Raw genomic sequence first — 18,430 nt, 5'->3', positions numbered from 1 at the left:
GCTATGAGATAATAACGGAATGTTACGAGACAGAGTTGTTTTCGAGGCAAATGCAGAGACTGCTTGCTGAAAAACTGCCCCCGACGGAAACAAGCATCAATGGTTTTGCATGAATTTACCTTGAAAACAACTCCGTCTCATAACGTTCCGTTATTATCTCATAGCGTGGTGAATGTGCAGGTCACAACTTGTCCACGAGAGTGTTTTGGAGTTGTTGGACTGTGTATTTGATGAGTTTGATGAGGGAAACCAAGAAATCCCATTAGCCTCCGTAGCGTAGCTCTGAGCAGCTCACGGCTTGCCTTTCTAAAAATAGCTTGCACCGACAATTAAAGGTAACGAACCTACTGCTATGACTATAGGGATTATGGCAATGGGCCAATTTGCCAAAATGTTGAACTATCCCTTTAAGACAGTAAATGGATAGATGGCAGAAGCTACAAAATCACAAGCAAGCTTTAAAGTAAACCTGCACATTCTACAAGTCCTTAAAATGTGACTATAACTAAAAGTCTAAAAATGTCCTGAAATTAATTTTTTCGTTTTCATTTATTTTCGTTCTTCGTTCAGTTTACTTGCTGACATAAATATACACTGAACTACAACTTTCTTTTGTCTTATTTAGAACTTTCATATGAGCTACATCTAGTTAGACATTTACTCTGTAGGCCATATTAATTCACTACCTGGTAGGAAGTGGATAGCTCTCTGCCATTGACATTGAATGTCACCAGGCCGGTGGCCAAGTCGATCAGACAGCCAATCTCCAAGTCCACGTTGCTGCGGCTGGAGGTGTGAGCTGCGTTGGTCACGTCACCACCCCACACCATGTAGCAGTTGCTCCTCTTCACACTACCAGAGTGCAAATGTTAGTCATCAGTGAACGTCTTCGCTTACATCATGGTTGAGCAGACAAGAGGCATAACACAGGGTGCTGGTTTCGCCCTTGAAGAAAAGTTTACCAGAAACAGACTCACCTCTCATGGACTCGTCCCCGCTCGTCGCCCAGGGTTACGGTCACCGTTCTGTTTTTGCCGAGGTTGAAATTGTTGCTATAGTAATGGTAGTCGGGGGTAACCCATCCAACCCAAACGCCGGCAGGGTCCTGACCAGCGAAAACTCTCACTGAATGATAGTACTGTAACAACACAGAGCAGAGTTAGCAAACACTGTAAATAGCCACTGTGACCACAGTGAACTCTGAACAAAGCGTGAGTCGGTACCATAGTGATGCTGCTGTAGTCCACTCGTCTGCTTTCATCACTGTGCCGCACAGATCTCAATGGATACCTTTTAAGGATTTTTATATAATTTTATAAATGTCATCACAAACCACAGTTATTTATTACAAAAGAATCATTTTCATCCGCATCTAGCTGATGGATATCACTAAATATATATTTTGAAATACATGCATGCAAGAAAAAAGCAGCTCAGAGTTACTTGCAGTATGTGATCTATTCATGATTTTGGAGGAGTGCTCACCTGTGTTTGACTTTAAGTGTGTCTTCCTCATGTAGTCCGTTCATATCCACAACTGGACATAACTTGAAGAAGGAGTGGAACTCTACAGGCATGCTGAGACGACAAAACACCATGTCAGCATTACTGTTCTGAGTACCGAACGTCTTGTGGGTCACTTTAAGACAAGGGGGGCTGTCGACGGTGCCGTCAATCCTGGTCACCTGAAAACGAATGAGAAAACCTTAGTTCTGATCAAGTCACCAATTTCGTCACTAAAGAGTATTTCTCTGTCTCTTTTCTTACTGCAATGTGGTTGTGGTCCTTCGGCACATTGACAAAAGTAGGCAGACGCTTGCTAAACCACATGGTGACCTCTCTGTTCATGTTGACCGCGTAGGGCTCAAACCCTTCCTGAAGGCCGCACATGGTGTAGTACTTGAAGGTGCTAGCATCTTTCCCCAGATTCATACGACCCACCTGAGCCAGGCCGAGACTACACACCGGAATGAATCCTGAAGGACAGCCAGAGGAAGGAAAGCAGGGAGGAGGAGAGAGAGCAGAAAGCCTCTGAGAACACAGACAGCAGGAGGGGAGGAAAAATCAATCCAGCTTTTGCAAAAAGGCAATTTACAAGTGTCACGTTAAATAAGGGTGATTTTGTTACAGGGAGCCACTTAATTTTCACTTATGTGCCCAGCATGGTCATTCCAGGTTAATGCCCCCTGCTCTGCATGTGAGGGCTTCATTAAAACATGAGTGGAGGAGATCGAAAGACACAGGACCAGCAACTCTTTCTCTTTAATCACCTTATCAGTCGGACATTCAACCTTCAGCTTCTGTATCTGCACACATCCTATCCACATTTACACACACACACACACACACTTTCTCACCATCCTCAGTTTCAAAGTCTGTGAAGCAGAGTTCTGAGCCCTTAGTGGTGATGAGGATCTCTCCATTAAGGGTGAAGATCATGGATTTGTCCTCCATGTTGATCATACAGCCCACCACATCCCCAGCATGCCAGCACCGCCCGAACAAACGGCTGCCCATGTTCAGACAATGGCCCTGTGAACATAAAAACATACACAAGACATTCAAAATAATCAAAATAAACTACAGCATATGCAACACAAAAACTGACCTTTATATTACTGTTTTGAAACCAAGTATATTTACTGTACGCTATTATGCTCTTTTCAGGGGCTTTTAATATGATATTGGACCCCAGTGGGTCACTATTGAAAGTTTCAATCAATAAAAAAAACTCCATAACTACTGCATACAAACTGTCTGTGTACTTTCTCTGAGCTGCTCGGATTCAGCATTTGTTTTCAACAAAGCCAGCGAGAAGGCAATCCATGGAGTGATGTCTACCGAGGTGGGTAACATTAACAAGAGTTTATGAATTACAGGATGTTTGTGTCGTAGTAAAGTAGTCCATGTTTCTCGCAAGACGAGATCTCGGACAGCGGGTCGATGGCGCTGATCTTACAATTTTGGTTTTCGGCCAAGAGGGTTAGGGTTAAGGCAGAGAGCCTCCATTCTCCCCATAACAAGTCCTTTCACCATCACAAGTACTCGGAAGCTGTGTAATTAAGGTAAAAATCTAAATCTCTTTTAAGTAAAGGCATAAGACAAGTAAGTCTGATGGTATTAAGAAAGCATTTCTTCCACCAACCCTGCACCCCCCTGGAGTTCTGAGGACATTTTCACCATGGTGTAGTGCAGTGTAACGCAATGCAATTAAGATATGTGTTAGGTTAAATTGAATAAAGCTTACCCTGTATCCATCAAAGACGAAGGCAAGCTCATCTGTGCCAAGTTCCACATCTGGCTTACATCCAGGTCTGGCCCAGCCCACTCTCATGTCTCCTCCCGTCACAGCCTCAAATTCAAAGTACCACTTCCCAGTCGTCACAGCGTACGTCCTCTCCACTCTGAAGAAACGGACTTTGTCGATGCTGAGCCGCTCAGCCACTTGTCCTACAGCGTGGAGAGAGTGGTCACACTGTCAGATTGTAGATTGTAAACCAGGAAACCGATTATGAATGAGTCAAACTCACCGCCTTCCTGGTCTGAGGGCTCGATGTTGTATCCGTAGCCAATCAGGGTGCGGATAGCCTCCCGCAGGCTGTCCCTGTTCGACTTCTTGGTGCGTTCATCCAGCAGAACGTAGGGAACCAGGCGAGGGTTACGCTTACTCTTCAGATCCTGCAGTGGGGAGGGGAGGCAGTTCAAGAAGATTTTATACACCAAACCCATCCCCCTACTGTAACTATCTCTGCGTAGGTCATGAACTGCGACTCAAGGGAGTTGACTGTGCTGTCAATCCCAGTAACTGAGGAGTCAAGTGGCCAATTTAAAAACATATAGATCATATTAATACTACTGGCGGTTCATTTGAAATCCTGCATTGCTTACTAAGGTTGCAGGCAGTTTGTTTAGTTTCTACTATTTTTACTGAGGCTTCTACTATTTTTACTACTTTACTACGGCTTCAGTGAAAACATAGTGACAAGAGTTTGGTGTTGTGTTGTCAACTATGACCGTGGATCTACAAAGTGTGAAGAGGTCACGGACCAACATCAGCAAGATAATGTCAATTATGTTTAAATATTAAACTATAGAGACAGTTAAAAACTCAAATCAAGTCTTAACATTAACTATTTTGTGGGTTCCTTTTCTTTGACAGCAGGTACTGTACAAACATAGGTTACACATACATGACTTAAGTATTTTCTATGTGGTAAAATGTATCACCCTCATTTTTCCCAATACCAATGACGCTAGGATTGTTTAAGATGGTGTCATAAACTTGTTTAGTTTTGAAAACATCTATTTCACGCTGAAATGAAAAAATAATGGGGGTGAAGCAGTGCAATATTTTTCATTCCAGGAAAATATGTCATATCCAATTTCATGGCAACATTAGCAACAATACACCAAGAAACCTGACCAGCCCCAGTCCCTGCAGTTTTCACGTTTGTTTGGTCAACAGATGAGAGGGGACACCCCGTCCTGAGTACGCTCTGTGTAATATGTTCTGGGGTTTGTTGCCCTTTACTGTAGAGTATCTCACTGTGATTCGAATGATGACTTATCGCTGGGAAATGTCAGACTAAACAAACTGTGTGACATGGGCACTGGTATAGACTGTGTGGGAGGTAAATTAATGAACCATGAGAGAGAAACTGTGCACATTGAAAATAAGAAGCGATGCTGGAGACAGAAGATGAAATTAAAATATTCCCACCGTTTTCTTCACAGGCACAAAACAAATATGCTTGTTTCCTTAACAGCCTTTAATGAAAAGCTTCATTCTTCACCAAAATAACTGTTTTGGTTTAAACATGCTGCACATGAATACACTAGCCAGCGTACCTGCTGGATGCCGTAGGTCCATCCCTGTTTGATACGGTCCTTGGCCCACACATTGTGCGCGTTCTCTGCCAGTTTGTCCACTAACAGCTCCTGACCTGGAGTCAGTTTTATGTCAGACAGGTCCAGAGGAGACGGTTTATAGCCATTGGACATCATGTAGCTGTAATACAAGATAAATCCACCTGGATTAGTTTACCTACATCCATATTTTCATGATAGATCTTTACAGTAGCTCACACAGTATGTTGGCAGTAATGTAACTAAAATGGTAACAATTAGTAATATGATAATATATCTAAAATGCTTGAGTTTACACACCCTTTGATTTTTAATAGTTGGATGTTTTATACGTATGTTTCAACAGATGGTTACAATCTACATGGCTGATCTGGGCTACGTTTACATGCATCCAGTAAATATAAGCGCATCCACTCTTACTTCTTAGGGAGTTTTATCTTTTTGAGGGAGTCCTCAGCATTTGGATTCACATGAACTACACGACAGCCCAGTGCCAGCAGGGTCCTGTGGGGGAACAAACACAACATACAGCTCAAGCTCAGACTGTGCTTAATCCACACCTTGACCTCACTTCTCATCTGACAGTACATGTAGATCCAACAGTAGCTGAGTGGTTGGGAGTGTTCAGACCGAACTGTGATAGGTGAAATTGCGCATGTCCTAATCTGTCAGGAGAGAAAGGCCATTAGAAACACCAGAGGAAATGTGCTGGATGTGAAGTGCTTTTGACAAATTTTCTTCACACCTTGTGAGAGGACAAAGTGACAGTAAAAATGAGTTTGATGTCACTCAGAAACCCATCAGATGAGTCTCCCACTGCTGCAGATCAGGATTAATCACGGCAAACCTCAACGTTTCTCCTTTATCATTTAAAAAGCATTTATTGTAAAGCACTTTTAATAGGTCTCACTGGGATTGTTATGGGCACAATGAAATGTTGTTGAGTGCTGACAAGTGGAACAGGATCAGCAGGCTACAAGTAAGGCTTGTTCAGCAACAGCAAAATGGAAAATGGGAATATCCTACAAATACAAGGTTTATGCGACTAATGAGAGATACATACTCACAGATGGGGGAAGAGAACATCCACATCACATCAAAATGATCTTGTGTGGCATGTGCTACATTATAATTAGTACACACTGAATTGTAATAATGGCCAAGCAGAAATGAATTAGTATATCTGGAAGCATAAATGTTCAATTATAATTACTCTTCTGGCTCAGCAACAACCTCGGCTGAACGATGAGCAAAAAAGACTCCACAAATGTAGAGTATGATACTGTCACACTGAAATTAGATAAGATGTTTAATTTATTTCACTATTTCTGACTTAAACAAACAGTGCTAACACATAGAGTAGTTATATGTTCACTGTTCTGACATGGAAGAAAAAGGAAAACCTGCAAGTTAGTTCAGGCAACCAACTAAAGTCTGCTACTACGCTTACGTAAAGCGCCCCTCTTCTCTTCCCTCTGCAACATACAATACATCCATTTTCCATTTGAGCTCAATGACCTATTCTTCACTATGGTTTATATCTACCTCTAATCATGAATGCAATATTCTTATATAATGCCCATAAATATCAGTTTAAATCAAACAAAACATCTTGTCTGTAATTAATCTGTCTGCCTCCTTCCCACACTCTTTCTTCTTCTCATCAAACACAAAAATAGGGATGGTGAAGAAAATCAATTGACAACACTCAACATACTTCAGAGTTTCTGTTGACATCTGCAGATTGTAGTTCTTTTCCGTTTCTGGCAGCTTGGAGAAATCCACTAGGCATGGATGCTGCCGCTTATTATCATCCCTTATCTGTGAGAAGAGGAAAAAATCACAAAAACTATATTTCAACTTTCCTCTGCGGACCTCAGCAATGTATCTTCAATAGCTCCATTATTATGTACACCATGTAGGAAGGTTTACTCTATATATGCATATGAAATTCACAGCCTTGTGTCACTGTGAACTAACAAGGAAACGGGAATACGAGGTGCTACTGGTTGCAGTGATAAGACAGTCTACTCTAGTGAACATGTTATGAAAGAGGAACAAGGGGGCATGTTTTCTTGGAGGAGATAGAAAGGTGCACAACTGGAATACCAAGTGAGAGGTGTAATGCCTCTCTTGAGGCTGCACTTTATGGCAAATAATCCCTTGGCAATGCTGCGCAGAGGAGGCGGCATGGCAATGGTGGATGTTTACCAAGAAAACATGCAGGGCTATGTACAGATATGCAGCTGTGTGTGTGGGTCCAATGAACACCAGCCAGCTCTTTTGTGAATAGTACAAGAACTCAATGGGAAATCGCTTCTCTGGCAGGTCTTTCTCTTACAGAATTATATTTGTGGAACAAACAACAAATGAAAAAAGGTATTTATATGCAACCAGGACTAAATAACAGACAATACTTTGTTTGTTCCCTCTGCCATGGGACATCTACAGTGAATGCTGCTGTAATTAAACACAAAGCACAGAGCACCAAATAAACGTCCACTATTACATCTCAACAGTACATGCATCTCGGCTGGCTCTTGACAATTTTTATGACTGTTTGACACATTGTTAGTGCTCTAACCCCCTCAGCTTAAGTAAAGAAAACTTCTTCACAATTACATTTAATGTAGATATTCCCATTTATTAAACAGGTCTCTCACTTTACAGATAGCTTCATGCTAAATTAAGGATTCTGCTGTTGTGCTGGCCGAAGTACGGGCCTGTATAAAATCTGGCAGTGATTGCCTGGCAGTGGCAGTGTAATGGAGGAAGGACTCTCAAATATATGTTTGTATTATAGACATAAGAGCTGTGTTCCTTGTTGTTTGTGTTATTATCTGTTCCTTTGTGGGCAGAACAGGTCACTTGGCTTTAACCTTTAGCTTATAAACAATAAACCAAGAAAGCCTCAAGTCTTTTCAAGATTATATTGAGAAATGCAAGACCATTTTTGCACCAGGAAGACAATTAGCTTGACTTAGCATAAAGACTGTAACGAGTGAAATGGCTAGCCTGGCTCTGTGCAACACCTCTGACGCTTATTAGTTCACACACTTTCCACACACAACCTGAAACTTCTTGGAGCCTTTTGAACTTTGAACGGAGCCCGGCTAGAGGTTTCCCTGTGCTTAGCTAAGTAAGCTAACAATCTCCTGCGGTGCTGTAATTAGTACACAGACTGATTGTAGCTGGTCCCAGCTAAGAGACAGCAGACTCTCACCCTGTGTTTTGAATTTTAATGGTAGGGTAACCTAGGTTAGGTCTTTAAAGAATCAGTTAGACATCCCATGGCATATCTCTCAAAAGAGGAAAACAGAGACAGACACTTAAAACACAGGTTTTCCTCTTGGTTTATTGCTGTGGCCAAAATTGCCAAAACATCCTGTTCTGCCCTTGGGTTGAAACAATACTTTTGTAATTCATGACTTACTGTATACTAAAACACAAACACAATGACTCTGCTACCTACAAACAAACTGGAATGAGGCATCTAAATGAGTGGTATGAAAAGCATCAAAAATAGAGAATGAGCGTTTCTTTCCACTTACCCTCTTTTTGGTGTGAACCGCAAATTATAAAAGAGAAAGCAAGATGACGTACAGGCTTTTTTGATGGTTAAGTTCTAACACTACTACTGACTAATGCATTTCATACGGAAGCGCATTGCATTCACTTGATAAAATAAAATTTAGACACCTTATCTCGTAATTACGAGATCTTTTCTCGTAATTATGAGATCCTGATGTCGTAATTACGAGATCGATAAAGAAAAAGGAAATGTCTATAAATCCGCTCTTGTTATCTTAATAGATGAATGCTATGGTGGTGCAGTGGTTAGAGCAGTTGCTACCCGTACAGGAAACCGAGGATCGAATCCTGGGTGGAGCACATCGTTCTCGTTTTGTATATTAGGCCACTGTAGCCTACATTATTAGACAGCGGGGGACACACCGGCCCACGTAACCGATTGTGCCGTTCATACACACCAAAGACCCCGGTGCCTGGCCGCCGCCGCTGCTCTAGTGGCGGCCGGGCACCGGGGTCTGTGGAGCGGGTTCATGAAGCCTGGTTGTCCCGACATGACTCAACTCACAACACTGTAACGTTATGTTGTGTGTCTTGTAGCCGAAAAGTAGGCTACAAGACACACAACATAACGTGACAGCCGCAGTGTTGTGAGTGAGTCATGTCGGGACAACCAGGCTTCATGAACCTGCTTCACAGACCCCGGTGCCCGGCCGCCGCTGCTGCTGCTGCTGCTGCTGCTGCTGCTGCTGCTGCTGCTGCTGCTGCTCCGGAGGGGAAGGCGAAGCTCACTGCCAGGATCACCGCCGGAGCAGCGGCGGCGGCCGGGCTCACACCCGGGGAAGGCGATCCTGGCAGTGAGGGTGTGTGAGCCCGGCACCGCCGCCGCTGGGGGCGGCCAGGCGGTGGAGGCGATCAGTGAGCTTCGCCTTCCCCACCCAGGGAAGGCCATCCTGGCAGTTAAGAGGAGAAACTTTCAGGTTCAGGAGCAGCGGAGCGGCTCGCGGCCGCAGCTCAGTTCACTTCACACACTGAGAATGGAGTTTGTTTTCTTCCGGTAGACGTAAACACGTAACACGTGTACCCCCTGTCCAATCAGAACGCTTCCCGACCCCCAGACGTTAAGCAGAATTAAATAAAGGCGATTTAATGTGTTTTCCATGTTAACCCCAATTCTGAATTATTATTTCCATGTAAACTCGAAGGAGAATATTTTAATTTCAAACTATTTAATTCAGAATAATTGTTTCCGAATTAAAAAACATCATGTACACGATAAGCCCCACCATGGGATTCGATCCTCAGTCTCCCGTGTGAGAGGTAACTGCTCTATCCACTGTAGTAGCATGGACCATTGATTCTGATCAAGACAAGAGCGGACTTATAGACATTCCTTTTTCTCTATCTCAGTGGTTCTCAAACTTTTTACACCAAGTACCACCCCAGAAAAAACTTGCCTCTCCAAGTACCACCACGCGTGGGGGGGGGGGGGGTATCTAACATGTATCCTAACAAAGATCATATTGAAATGACTCATATTTCACCCAAGAACCTGCTCTTTCATCTTTTACAAGTTACCTAATTTAAACTTAAACGGTAGGCTACTAGTCAAAATTTAGGTTTGGTCCAAAATATTAGTTTCTGACCTAAAAAATGTTTTTGGGCTCCTACCATAGGCTACTACACACTTACTGACACAGCCATGTAAATTCACATGCAATGTCAGGGAGGGAGTGGGTGATATTGAGCACAAAACTCTAATGTTATCCCTTATTGGTGAAAGGGATGCTGTTACAACCATCCCCAGTCTTTCCTAATAATAATAATTCATAATTAATAATTATAATGGCGGTATACAATGTTTCATTTTTCAGCTCATACACACGTTTGTTTTCACTCAGGTCCAAAAGCCACACCACTGACAGAGCGTCATGTTTCCATGACGACTGGCCGGAAAAGATTAGCAGTACGTCATGTTTATATGACCCCCGATCGTAAAAATAAAACTCTGAGAAGTAACACTAAACTTTAACATCAGAGACACACGTACGCAGTGCACAAGTACGCAGGTTATTTGAAGCGCTGTTCATTTCATTTTATAAACGGGCCGCTCCAGTTGGACTGTAGCCGAGCTACGGAGCTAACAGCGCTAACGGAGCTACAGAGCTAACGGAGCTAACAGGTAAACAGATACACGTGTGGTCGGAGCGGTGCCTGGACTCCTTTGCTGATAATGATGTCGGCATTTTCGGCAGGTTTTTGCTTGTATTTCTCTATTCTATCACTTCTATGGTATCATCACAACATCCTGCAAATGCATTTTTGGTCATTTTCGGCCGAAAATATGTGGTTGCCCAATTTTTGGTGCATCTGAAATTTATTTTATTTTATTTATGTTTAATTCAGTGAGTCTTTTGCGTACCACCTAGGGGAGCCCACGTACCACTAGTGGTACGCGTACCACAGTTTGAGAATCACTGCTCTATCTCATAATTACGAGATCAGGATCTCATAATTACGAGAAAAGATCTCGTAATTACGACATCAGGATCTCATAATTATGAGAAAAGATCTCGTAATTACGACATCAGGATCTCGTAATTACGAGAAAAGATCTCGTAATTACGACATCAGGATCTCATAATTATGAGAAAAGATCTCGTAATTACGACATCAGGATCTCGTAATTACGAGAAAAGATCTCGTAATTACGAGATAAGGTGTCTAAATTTTATTTTATCAAGTGAATGCAATGCGCTTCCGTAATTTCAAGCTGGTTTTTAAGAAAATATGTAACTGATGTTTATTTCTTCAGTGGCAGAGACGTCTCAGACAAATGCAAAAGCCACAACACAACGACAAAAGCCGTAACATGACAAAAGCCACACAACGGGAGTGAACGGAAACAGATGTTATTATGTTACATTAAACAATTGAAGGTAACGTCACTTGAAATGTTCTTGCCTACTTGAAAATGAAGTGAAATTTGCGCTAGCTAACGTTAACTATGATGACTATATGACTGTCAGGAATAGTCCATGTTGTCTATTGTCGTACTGTGTCGTCTTACGTTGGATAACCTTATGTTATGCAGGTAGCTGTGCAGTGAGTAGTGATGTTAGCATTAAAGCAGATATCAGCTTCACGGCCGTTTCGGCTAATGCTGCGTTCAAGGCAGGCTTTTGAAACCGTAAGTTACAGCTTCAAGTCACAACTACGACTTGGTAGCGTTCCAGGTAACCCGTAGCTCGTGTTTTTACCATCCTGTTGTCTGTGAAAGTTCCCTATAACGGCCACTCGTAACTTCCGACCCGTGAACTCGTACCAGATCGAACTGGTATGACTTCACAGGAAGGAAAAACACAAAGTACGAGTTTCTTTGAACGCACCATGAGTTAGCAGCCCCCGCCCTTGTCAGGCATCAATTGGTCCTCGTGCTACGTCACCACATTCACGCGCATCCCTTGGCTGCACACACAGCCCTTCATGCCGTTCTCTCTCCTCATTGGATAACACTTGTATCCCACAAGGAAAATTTTCTCCTCGGGTTACAGCAGAGCAGAGTGACGGAGAGACTCGTGTTTAGGCTGAAATACTTCATGTAAGTGATTGCTGACGGAAAATAGGACTATTTAGGACTTATATTAACAAAAACATTCCACTGATATCTGCTTTAACTCTAGCTCCGTTAGCTAACTTTAGTCGATCAGATGAATTTAACCTAAGTTGTTGATAGTAAGGCTGATTAAGGCTGGCTTTTGCCCTTGTGTTGTGGTTTTTGCATTTGTCTGACACGTCTCGGCCACCGTATATATTTCTCCACAAACATGGCAAAATGCATGGATTATGCTTTTTTTATATTTTGGTCCAGAGTGATGATCTTGTTGTAAGAGAATTATAAAATGAAAGGAACAATCTGTATATTTCTTACCTTGCCGTATGACCAACCCAGCTCAATCTTATTCATGCCCCACAGTTCATGAATGTTCTCAGCCAGCTTGTCCCGAACCTTCTCCAAATGAGGTGGCATCACAATCTAAGGAAATAATGAGTAAAAAAGTATTCATCTGAATGAAAAGGTTAAACTATAATCAGTCGTCACTCCTATTGGCTTACCTGGCTGGTTTCCACAGGTGTGGGGATGAAGGAGGCCTGTGACATGACATGGGTGGTGCCTAGCAGATCTCTGACCCCCTCCACATCCCTCTTGTACTCTTTCACCGGCTCCACCCTCATCTTCTCCTTTGGCAACAAAGCCTCATAACATGGAGCGTAACTTGATGGAGGCAGGAACTTAAAATCTCCATGTCGACCACCCAGAAGGAAACGCACCCTAACAAGATAAGATATAGGTCACCTGTTGCCTTGTTTTGTTAGTCTACTCTACACACAAAAAATGCAGAAGCAAAAAAGTTAATTAATGGTGTGTGTGTGTTTGTGTGTGAGTATGTGTGTATATAAATAATATATTCAATTATATTCGATAATCAGACAGCTATTAATAGAAGAACCAGCCAGTGAAAAGAAAACCAACCATGCAGCTACACATAACTACTTTTCCTCATCTTTATCCACTTCAATCAATTCCAGCCTCTGCTCTAACAGGGACAGGTTTAGCTCTGGGACTGAAAAAAAAAAACTTCTCAGGCCGTCACGGTGAAGAGACTCTCCTGAGACCACCCAAAATAGCTACTCAAGTAGTAGTGATGACGCAACGAGGCCCATTCTGACTGCAGTGCCTCAATTATTTAGGGGTGAAGATGTGCCGCTGTCATTTTCTGGCACGTTCATCTCCAAAGAGATGTTCACCCTGTTCACTGGGTCAGGTTGGAGTACAAGCTGGGAGCTGTCACAGCCCACACTAACGCTGTTACTGTATGTGGTAGAGCTGTCCATGTGAAACACTGAGCGTTAACTCTAACTAAATCCAAAGACATGGGTGAAAAACAGGCAGAAGGGAGAAAGACACTGAGTTCAGCTGTTGGTTAAGTGAGCAAACTGCAGTGTGTAATAATGTGAATGTCCTTGTTCCATTTCCTGTGAATCTAAGGACAAACCACAGAAAGTGGTGTGTTAATTAAAACTTGCTAATTTCTCTGGCTTAGTATCAAACTTGCATGTGACATTGCCTGTTGACCAGCTAATTTAATGATAATGTTGTCTGTAATTATTACATCTTGGATTAGTCAATTGTGTAATGAAGTGTAAGTGAGTTGTATAAATTATATAAATTAAATTGTATGTCTAGTTGGGATATTTCCACTGTGTAATTCAGTACATCTAAGTGTACTACAAAAAAAGTCATATTGTTTATGTGCAATATCTAAGTTGCTTATTCATGTCCCTTTGCCTCAGAGTAATTTAAGTTTCTATCTGTTTTTGTTTTATGAGGACAGCTGGGTGTTAACAGTTAACAAGAGCAGAGTCAGGATGTGATGTGGAGCTGAGAAACTGACTGCCGTGTAGGCATCAGTTCAATAATATCAATAAGCACTGCAGTACAGGGGAGTTGGAAATAGCAAGGTGGAGGGGAAAAGGGTGGGCAGAAAAGAAGAGCAGAATGACACCTGAGCACCATCTTTCACATCCAAATTGAAAAACCTATTGTTGGAGAGAACTTGGACACACTTGTTAGGGAGACTCAACAGCTCTTGAACATTTAGCTACAGTGAATGCTTTCTGTAAATTATATATACTGTAGGAGAACAATGAAGACATTAAACGCGGCACAGTTTGTAGAACAGAATATGCCTGACTCGTAAGCGGGGAATAGTAATGCACAACTGGAATCCTCTTCTCCTTCCTCATATGAATGAAAACAAAGCCCAAACAGACAAAGATGAAATAACTCGGAGCACTCTCCAGAATGTTTGAATGTTACTGCAGCACCTCAGAGGAAACTTATCTTTCCACTGCACAAACTCTATCAGGTATGGTATTACTTTTGGAGAATCCATTTTTCAAGGCAGTATGAAATGAATTCACTCTTTGAGCGCTTGGCATGACCAAATGAAATCACACTAGTCTCTTGGTGTCAAGTGTCTCTGGGTTTCAAAGAGTGAAAGCTGTAATGCAAAATGCTGCTTTGCTCTACAAAGAGTCAATCATGGAATCATGGGAAAAACTGCTGGAGCCTGAAATTCCATTTTAGAGTCTTGTCAATCACACTATCTGCAGTCACCATGGCAACAGAAAGATATAGCCAGCATATCTAACCTCTGCCCAATTTGAAGGTCTTGATGATTAATACATTTGGATCAGAATCAGTGGTTGTGTGTTGCACATGCATACAGTATGTGGTATATAAACAGTATATATATATATATATATATATATATATATATATATATATATATATTTGTGTATTGTATATTTGTGATATACAGAATATAAATGTATGTTTCAGTGGAGCCACACAGGAATGACAAACACTCACTTGACTCCTGCAGAGAAGCTGACAACGGGGAAGAAGAAGCCGTCTGTATTGAAATTTTCAAACATGCCCTGGACGGGCTGTCCATTGATCCTGAAAGAGATGCTGGGTGCTCCCAGGTCCAGACAACAGCTCACTACATCCTCTGAGGTCAGGATGTGCTGGTTCATGGACGCAACCGCCCGCGGAATACGACCTGTTCATGACACACACACACACAGTTATGTGAAATATGGCCCAGTGAGTGATGCTGGCACGTATCACATCTTTCACACACAGAAATACACACAGAGGACAGATTTGTACACACAGTTACACACAGTCTGGGCAAGAAGATCGCCCCTGCAGGGTAATGATTCTGTCTAGACACAGCCCGGCTATAGCCAGGGTTACCACCCATTTTTTATTGCATGAGCTTATTATGATCTCAGCTCCACAAACAGAAAAACAGACTTTTCCTCCTTGCACTGACCTGACCAGAGGTGGAGTCCATCAAAACCAAAGGAGTAGAGGTCATCTCCAACTCCGTTGCCTCCCCAGCCTTCTCCTCCTCCAGGGTAGGGAGCGTATCCTTTTGAGTTGGCCCAACCCACTCTTAGGTGGGAGGGCTCGCTGGTCACAAAATGGTCCACCTGGTCTATCATCAGCTCATAGTACCACTTCTTATACTGAGCCGAGCCCTCGCTCACCCCCAGGAAGATGTTTGGTCTCATGCTGATAATGAAGTGAAACATACATTTGTTAGTCATCCCTCAGAGCAATTTAAGATCTTCTCATTTTTATTTGTAATACCTTACTTCTCTTAAAACTAATGAAAAAAGCCTGCCTTTAGGATAAAATCATTCAATTTGCTTCAAATGAATTTGGTCCAGGAAGTTCCTGAAAAGTAATATCTTAAAACAAGGCAGATCAAAGCAGATTAGTTTCTGCTACTGTCTAATTAGATCTGAGATAAAAATCAGAGTTAAATTATCTTTGCCTCACAAAAATGTTTCTTCTTATTGTAGAAAGACTAAAGGTTGAACGTTATTAAGAAATAACATGAGATTTAAAGTGTGGTTTCAGTATACAGTGCGTCATTGTCTGAACCATGATGTCATGGCTGAGAATATACTGCCCCGTTCTAATTTGCAGACTCTGCTGTTAAGTGTACAGAGACCACACTTGACTTGTACTTTCAGACATGTACCTTGTACAATTAATTAAGAGGTCCAAAGACAGGAATGGTGAAGGTACAGAATAAAATGGTTGGTGCTCTGGAGGTGCATGGTTGCAAATTCAAACTTAGCCTAGCTGTTACATGAGGGATTTGCACATCACTAAATTACAAACGACACATATTAGTTCTCCTGACCTACAGTATAGGAATCGGTTGCTTTTAAATATTTACACCCAGTACTTCCCAGGTCTAACTGTTGGATAGCTGACTCAACCTAATATATTAATATATGGAATGTTAATGATGGTAAAATGGAATAACAGTGCAGATCGAATCTGACCCAAAAGCTGTTTAAGATGTAAATTTGGACTTTGACAAAAATAACACATTTAAATTTACTATATTTTATGCCAATGAGATTAAGTTTAATGAACTAACAACTTCAGCTAAGTTAGCTCTTGTTAATTCTACTCAATAAATAACTCTGAAAAACACAGATTTCCGTCAGAATACATAATAAAACCATCCCTACACTTACAAATTTAAGAAATATAGTATCAATTAACCCACTGGAAATTATAGTTGGAGTATGAGGTGCAACAATTTTATTCCTGAAGTTTTAATGTCATTTGGTAACGTGGTTATTTCTTGAAATTAAACCTAACTTCCTTCATTTAACATTTGATTTTTTAAATATTAATCCTAAATGAGGGGAAAAAAAGAAAAATATAAAAATATAAAAACATATAAAAACAACAATGTTTAAAGATTGGTGAATGGTGCGTGTATGGCTTTCTAACCTCTGTACGTCATTGACCAGCTGGGTCTGCAGCAGTAGATCCCTCTTGGGCAGCAAGTGATCACAGATAAGGTTCTGATTGGTTCGCACAGCTACACCATTACACACACACAGCGAACAGAGCACATCCAGGATCTGCAAAGGGAAAGTGGAGGCAGAAAATGAGCAGCAATAACACGGGGAAGACCACAGCAACCGCCACCCTCCCTCCCACCACAATAACTGATTACCCACTGACCAGATTTTCCCTATTAAACTGTGCATATGAATCCATACCTTTCAAGAAATGACTAATTATCGTTGTCTCTAATCACTGTCCAGGTTGCTGCTCTAGGGTCAGCCTCTTTTCATGCAATCACTGCATAATAGCTCTATGATGCTTATTGGGGGCAAAAACATGTCCAATAATATCCCTTTGATGTTAGGTTAACAAAGCCGTAGAATTAAATGGGCCGAGGAGCTCAGCCAAGGGTGACAGGCCAAAGCACCTTCGCTTTATCATTGGTCCTTTTCTCCTGCCTCTGTGGCAAAATGATACATTTGGGCTGATTTATGACTCAGCCCGGCTCACTGCCCGCTCGTGATCTCATTTCACTGTTAAGCTGATTGATTCATGATGCGGATGCACTGCGCCCAAACCTCCAGGAAGCTCCTGCCGAGATAGAAGTTTGCATGCTGCGGGAGGAAGGTAAGCCCAGGTAGCTAAAGAGATGAGTCAGTGACAATCAGGCCCAAGGGGAACTGTAACAGTAATTAATGTGCTTCCAGTGAACTGTTTTGGTTAGCCAAACAAGGAAAGAGTTGGTGATGACTGGATGTAAGACGAAGAGACACAATGCACTTTCACTTTCAGTTGTGTGCTTTCTTGCTTGACTAAAAGCGTTCAGCTTCAGACTGAAGTGAAGCTGAGACCAGCAGTAGGTTACCTTAGCTTAAACACCAGAAACAGGATGAATCGACAAGACTGTCTCTGTTGAAGTTAACAAAGTCAACCAACCAGCCTTTCTTAAGCGCAATGCACAAAACTAAAGTGTAGTCCATTCAATTAGCCAGGAACTATCTGAGACCCTGGAGGATACTGGTCTTGACTATGATGTACGTGTTGGTTTGCAGATACAGTATATTGTTACATTTGCATAGTCAGATGTTTCCCTCAGTCTCCAGTCTTCATACAGTTAAGCTACATACCAGAGCCACATATTGACTTTACAGACATGTGCTTTGTATAGATCTTCTTGTCTGTCGCTCAGCTAGAAGCAAATTTAACATATTTTCAAATCATTTTATTCTAAATTGCAATTCTGTATTCTCAGTATGTGGTTCCACTTTCCACCCACACCCACAGACACCATTTACTTGATTTACAACTAGGTTCAATTATACAACCTTCTCTTTGAAGCTCTATCTCATTATACACACGGTGGAGATGGAACCCCACATTAGCACTTGACTGAAGAAGCGCTACTTGCTGCTCACCTTGTGGTTGCGTCCGTGCTTGTAGAGCAGCGATATGATGGACCTAATGTGTCCTCTCTGGATGATGTTGAGGGCCTCTGGGCTCTCGATTAGAATGCAGTGCAGAACTTCCAGGATGCCTGCATAACCGCAAAATTCATCAATTAGTTAGCACCCGCAGAGGAGAAGA

General features: G+C 42.0%; 1 protein-coding gene across 1 annotated transcript in view; it reads right to left on the bottom strand.

Moving 5' to 3' along the window:
• The window catches only part of LOC311006186 (ryanodine receptor 3), a gene marked incomplete at both ends in the record, with an annotated part of 100,877 nt that overhangs the window by 44,720 nt on the left and 37,727 nt on the right, over window positions 1–18,430 (bottom strand). Inside the window, 16 exons of the mRNA XM_083998915.1 lie at window positions 687–852; window positions 978–1,138; window positions 1,497–1,685; window positions 1,768–1,976; window positions 2,358–2,532; window positions 3,248–3,450; window positions 3,531–3,678; window positions 4,849–5,008; window positions 5,287–5,370; window positions 6,584–6,687; window positions 12,326–12,430; window positions 12,511–12,727; window positions 14,831–15,023; window positions 15,300–15,541; window positions 16,787–16,920; window positions 18,262–18,380. Coding sequence (XP_083855041.1) covers window positions 687–852; window positions 978–1,138; window positions 1,497–1,685; window positions 1,768–1,976; window positions 2,358–2,532; window positions 3,248–3,450; window positions 3,531–3,678; window positions 4,849–5,008; window positions 5,287–5,370; window positions 6,584–6,687; window positions 12,326–12,430; window positions 12,511–12,727; window positions 14,831–15,023; window positions 15,300–15,541; window positions 16,787–16,920; window positions 18,262–18,380 — 2,609 coding nt within the window. The remainder of the gene's footprint in view (window positions 1–686; window positions 853–977; window positions 1,139–1,496; window positions 1,686–1,767; window positions 1,977–2,357; window positions 2,533–3,247; window positions 3,451–3,530; window positions 3,679–4,848; window positions 5,009–5,286; window positions 5,371–6,583; window positions 6,688–12,325; window positions 12,431–12,510; window positions 12,728–14,830; window positions 15,024–15,299; window positions 15,542–16,786; window positions 16,921–18,261; window positions 18,381–18,430) is intronic.

This window comes from Trachurus trachurus, assembly GCF_905171665.1.
Source record: "Trachurus trachurus genome assembly, chromosome: 22".
Taxonomy (NCBI): domain Eukaryota; kingdom Metazoa; phylum Chordata; class Actinopteri; order Carangiformes; family Carangidae; genus Trachurus; species Trachurus trachurus.
Note: the sequence above shows the minus strand (reverse complement) of the source record. Positions and strands in the feature narration are given on the sequence as shown.